The 6000-nt window shown below is 47.9% G+C and overlaps 1 protein-coding gene across 1 annotated transcript in view; it reads right to left on the reverse strand.

Annotated features, from left to right (window-relative positions):
• SLC4A8 (solute carrier family 4 member 8) overlaps window positions 1-3349 on the reverse strand; it is an 82642-nt gene extending 79293 nt beyond the window's left edge. The window contains exon 1 of the mRNA XM_073788664.1: window positions 3148-3349. Coding sequence (XP_073644765.1) covers window positions 3148-3192 — 45 coding nt within the window. The 5' untranslated portion in view covers window positions 3193-3349. The remainder of the gene's footprint in view (window positions 1-3147) is intronic.
• Window positions 3350-6000: the final 2651 nt, after the last annotated feature.

A 6000-nucleotide genomic window follows, 5' to 3' on the forward strand; every position in this document is an offset into this window, starting at 1 on the left:
CATATTAAAGGAACAGAAAGATAGCCAGTGCAGGGGTGCGTGGTGAGAGAGTGGAGGAGAGGTCGTCAGGGAGGGTAGGCAAGGCCCTGGTCACAATGAAGCTTGGTAGGCCACAATAGGGAGTTTGGATTTTATTCTAAAGTGCACTGGGAAGCCACTGAAGGGTTTCCAGATAGGATATGACATCTGATTTGTGTTTTTAAAAGCTCTCTCTGGGGGACTTCCCTGGTGGCGCAGTGGTTAAGAATCTACCTGGCAGTGCAGAGGACATGGGTCCGACCCCTGGTCCGGGAAGATCCCACATGCTGCAGAGCAACTAAGCCCATGTGTCACAACCACTGAGCCTGTGCTCTAGAGCCCGCGAACCACAACTACTGAGCCCACGCACCTAGAGCCCGTGCTCCACAACAAGAGAAGCCACCCCAGCGAGAAGCCCGCGCACTGCAAGGAAGAGCAGTCCCTGCTCACCGCAACTAGAGAAAGCCCGCAGGCAGCAATGACGACCCAACGCAACCAAAAATTAATTAATTAATTAGTTAATTTTTTTTTAAAAAAAGCCCTCTCTGGGACTTCCCTGGTGGCGCAATGGTTAAGAATCCTCCTGCCAATGCAGGGGACACGGGTTCAACCCCTGGTCTGAGAAGATCCCACATGCCGTAAAGCAACTAAGCCCTTGTGCCACAACTAATGAGCCTGAGCTCTAGAGCCCGTGAGCCACAACTACTGAAGCCTGCGTGCTCTATAGCTTGCATGCCACAACTACTGAGCCCACGTGCTGCAACTACGGAAGCCCGTGCACCTAGAGCCCATGCTCCACAACAAGAGAAGCCACCTCAATGAGAAGCCCACGCACTGCAACAAAGAGTAGCCCCCGCTCGCCGCAAGTAGAGAAAGCCTGCACACAGCAACGAAGACCCGACGCAGCCAAAAAAAAAAAACTCTCCCTGGCTGCCATGGGGCAAGTGGACTGTAGAAGGAAGAGCAGAAGGAAACTGTTAGGAGCCAGCACAGTAGTCCAAACCAGAGAAAACAGCCTAGACTTAGGTTATTTAGATGTGATGCCTGGAATCTCAGTTTACACCAAGTTACACAGTCTGCTCACTTTCCAACGCCCGCTCCCTTCCACACAGCTCAGTTGGCACACAGGAGGCTTAGTTGGTAATTTTCAATCGATTGACTGTGTCTCCCCCAAGTCACCCCCATTTCCTTTCCTCCTTCTACTCTTGTTTCTTTTCCACCCTATATCTCAAGTACCCATTTGCCCATCACCTGACTCAGCCTTTACGAGGTCCTGCTGTTTCCACTCTATTCTTTGCTCTCTCATCACCCCACTGCCCACAAAAGTTTCATGAACTAGATATAAAAGAGATAATTATTTTCTGTCCTATCCCAGAAGCACTCAGGAATTACCATTTTCACAGAGCACTAACAGAAGCCTGGGGGTTATTATGATCTTGACAATACAACTGGAACACATTCTGCATGTTAAGGACACTGTCTCCTCACATTCGTTCCAGCCTGTTCTCCCTGCTGCAGCCAGAGAAATCTTTCAGGAGGAGAATGTAATCATGATCTCATTAGCTCTCATTCTCTCTCTGGCTCCTCTCTCTTTCTCTCTCTCTATGTTATGACCCCAGAGTACATCTCACACCATTCCCCTCATTGCTCCCTATGGCTCCATCCACAATGGCCTCCTTTCAGGTCTTCTAACCAGATGTGCCTCCTCTGCTGTTCTTTGTCTCCAAAGCCCTTTGATCTCCCTCTTCCCTCAGTTGACACTTATTCTTTAGATCTTTGCCCAAATTTTCTTCCTTAGCAAAATCTGTGATCTGAGACCAAAGCTGGAACCACTGTGATATACACTCACAGCACTGCCTATCTTCCTTTCTAAGCACGCATCACAGTTTATAAATAATACATTTATTTGTGTGACTGATTAAAATGGTTATTCACACACACACAAACACACACAGACACACTCAATGGGATCATCTAGTAGTAAACTATTACCAGGAAGAAGAGGAGTGAGTCAGTGATACCCATTTTGCTACAAACTCAAGTTTTCTCTGCCTCTTTACAGAAACCATCCTGACGTCAACATGACCCTTGTTTCAAGACCTGTCATCCTTCTGAGAAGGTCCATCATTCTCTTCACAGCCCTCCACTTCAGACTTGACCTCCCTTCAACACCTCTTTCCAGAGCAGTAACCACATCGTCACGTGATGGGCACAGGAAAGGGGGGAGTGAGAATTCAATGAGCTCCCACTCCTATACTGGTTGCCACACAATAAACATCATTTTACAGAGCTCTTTCACAAACAGCACCTCATTTCGTCCACAAAATCACCCTGTGAGGTAAGCAAAGCCGATAATATCATTCCCATTTTGCTAGATGCGGAAACTGTGGTTCAAAGAGGCAAGTGACTTACTCAAGGTCACAAAGCCTGTGAGAGGCAGATGTAGGATTTGAACCTACAGTCTCTGACCCCTAGTCCAATGCTTTACCTTACATTAGCCACCCCAACAGTTGGGTTATCAGCTACTTAAACCTAGTTTCCTCATTCCTTTAAATAAACACCTGTTCCTGACCCCTTAATACTTCCCCAGCCCGTTTCCACTTCCCTATCCAGAACTTGACAGCTGGCTGTGCAACGGGATGGAGGGAGTCATAAAGTTGACCACACTGACAAGGGTTAGGGTTTGGTCTCAGCCTCAAGTCTTTTCCAGCTCTTCCTCTGAGCCAGTGAGGAACCAGAAACCCCCTGAAAGAAAAACACAAAGAGGAGACATGCCTCACCAGAGCAAGGTCCCTGGCTACCCTTTCTCCCACGTTCCAGCAGGACACGGCAAGGCCAGAAGCCAGCCTCTTTCCCAGCAAGGAGGAGAACAGAGGTCACCGGCCGCGGGCCGTCAGGGCTCCTCAGCCGGCCACGCAAAGGATGCGGCTCCCCCTTTTGGCCCAAGGTCACCCATTCGCAGCCCGGGCCCGATCCCCGACCGCCCCGAGCGCCCCCTGGTGTCCCGAGCTGGCCTCCCCTCGCCCTCAGGGAGTGGCCTGCGGAGCCCCGACTCGGGGGCAGAGAAAGGAGGGTGGGCAGAGGATGAGGAGGCTGAGCCCCGGGGAGGGGCGGGAGGCGGGGCCCTACCTGATAGCTGAGGACGCCGTCCGGCTCGTTACTCCCGGCCCGCATGGCGGAGCCCAACTAGGTCTCGCCCGCGGGCTCCAGGCCGAACGTCAGCAGTCCAAGCACTCTGGTCAGGTTTGAGGAGATCGCCCGAGCGGCGACCCCTACCCTGGAGCCAGCAGTCAACCATCAACCGCGGCCGCCTCCTCCATAGCCGCCGGCCCGCGAGGCCTCGCCGCAGCCAATCAACGCGCGGCCTGTGCGGCCAATCAGGGCGCGGAGCACCGGAGGCCGCTGTCCGGCGGTACCCTGGACTACCAGGAGGAGGAGGAGGGAGCCGGGAGAGCCAACCGCTCCGGGGCCCGGTTGCCATGGAAACCGCCTCCCTCCCTTCAGGGGCCTCTAGGTTTGAAGGTCCTTCCGACTGCTTGCTAGAGATTGAAAATTTCGTGGTTCTATTTGTAGATGCACCTGACCCTTGAAAACTGAGAAAGTGTCGGTTTTGTCTATCGTGATTTTGTTCTTTGGGTGTTGATTTTTAAATTCTGGGGAACCATCCCTTGGGGTTGCAGAAGGAAGGAACTGAGGGTGAGGGGGAAGGGCCTTCTAAAATTACTTGTTAATCCTCGAGCTAGCGGTCAGCTTAAAGAGTATTAACGAGAAGCAGGCAGGCAGTGATCCGATCCCCTCCATGGACTCACTGCAGTTTAGGTCTTCTCCCTGGGTCTCAGGTTGACAGTACAAGCACAGAGTTGAGCTAAGGATGATTGTTGAAATAATGCCACAGAAATGCTTCCAGCTTTTCCGAGAAATGATCTAAGGCAAATTATTTAACAACAGAAGAACTACTGATCTAAGGCAAGGTTAGAAACCCATGAGTAACACATTCAGTTTGATTTGGGTTTGAAAGAAAAGAGAGGCTGGCCATGATCCAGCCAATTCTCTGTCCCCAAGAGGAGGAAAAAGGGGTTTTTGCTTTATGTCCACTATCAGACTGTAGGTGAGTCCACATTATTAAAGGAAAAAGAACAGTTGCAAATCAGCCTCCAAAGAAGCTACATCTGGGGAAAATAGTATGGTTGGTGCATGTTAAAGTTTCAACCCCTGCATACCACTCCTTGTGTTGGCCCGAAAATCTGAAACAAGTTTGTGCTTCAGTGTCCCTGAGGCAGAACCATGTTCCTGGTCTCTGGTTTAAGGCCTTGGTCCTGTTTCTTAGTGTTCATTGCCACAGTCTCTTCCCTAATTCATCACTTCACTAATCCTGTCCCTTGAATCTGGAATTCACCCCCATTTTTGCCCATCTAAATCTTAATCATCCTTCAAAGTTAGTCTCAAAGGCTACCTCTTCCAAGAAACCTCAACTCTCCCCAACACCCCTAAGAGATGTTATCACTCCCTCCTCTGAATCTTCATAGCACCCCATAACTTTCTTATAGCAGTTACCATGCTGTGGTTAAGTACTTTCATTAAATGTTGACTTTAGCTTACTATAATATTGTAAGTTTTTGAAGGCAAAATTATTTTTCCTATGCCCTTCTGTATACTTCACAGAGCCTCAAAAGAATGCTGGGCACATAGAACATAGCTATAAATATGTAAGTTATACAAGTTGTATAAATATATATACATAATTTCTAAATACATAAGTGAATATATGTGCTTTTAATTCAGTCTAACCAAAAACAAATTGAACACCTACTAAGGACAAGCCCAAATGGCACTGAAGATGCAGAGAAATCTAAAATAAAATACAGGGAGTTCCCTGGTGACACAGTGGTTGGTAGTCTGCCTGCCAATACAGGGGACACGGGTTTGAGCCCTGATCTGGGAGGATCCCACATGCCGCAGAGCAACTAGGCCCGTGAGCCACAACTACTGAGCCTGTGCTCTGGAGCCCACGAGCCACAATTACTGAGCCCAAGTGCCACAACTATTGAAGCCCACACGCCTAGAGCCCGTGCTCCGAAGCAAGAGAGGCCACCACAATGAGAGGCCTGCACGCCGCAGCAAAGAGTGGCCCCTGCTCGTCGCAGCTAGAGAAAGCCCACGCGCATCAGCGAAGACCCAACGGAGCCAAAAATAAATAAATAAAAATTAATTAAAAAATAAAATAAAATGCATATCTCCAAAGGGCTTACAGTCTAATCATGGAAATAGTATATATGTTAATATGATGACAAGATAATAGAACATAAAACAAGAGCCATATGAGTAATATAAACAACAAAGTTTATAAAAATTCAGAAGAGAAAATGATCTTCATGACTTGGGACACTTTAGGAACATGACACAGAGGACATGGGTTTGGGCTAAATCTGAAAACAGTCGAGCCAAGGTAAGGAGAGCAAGCATCTCAATTCTTGGGCAAAGATTTAACAATAGGAATGCACATGACCCATTCAGGATAGCCACAACTTGGACCAAAGCAGAAAGTTATAGAGAAGAGCAGTAGGAAGTAAAAATTGTGGTAAAGAAAAACTATGACCAAATTATAGAGAGCCAGCTAATTAGTTCAGACTTTTTTTTCTCTCATGTGATAGAAAGGAGGACACTGCTGAAAATTTTAAAGAACACTTCCATGCACCAGGCCCAGGGTTTAAATGCACTGTGTCATTTAATATTCCTACCTCTCCATTATTTCTCCATTTCACTGGTAAGAAAACTGAGGCTGAGAAGTTTAGCAGCTTTCTCAAGGTTAAGCAGTCATGAAGCTGGGATTTGATCATTTATTAATTCAGAACATATTTACTGAGAATCTGTGTATTCAGCATTGAGTGTTAGGGAAACAGCAATAAAACAAACAGGGTCTTGACCTCCTGAGCCTTACAGTCTAGTGGGGAGACAGCAAACAAGTAAAAAGACAAGACAGTT

This window comes from Tursiops truncatus, chromosome 11 (assembly GCF_011762595.2).
Source record: "Tursiops truncatus isolate mTurTru1 chromosome 11, mTurTru1.mat.Y, whole genome shotgun sequence".
In the NCBI taxonomy this organism is placed as follows: Eukaryota; Metazoa; Chordata; class Mammalia; order Artiodactyla; family Delphinidae; genus Tursiops; species Tursiops truncatus.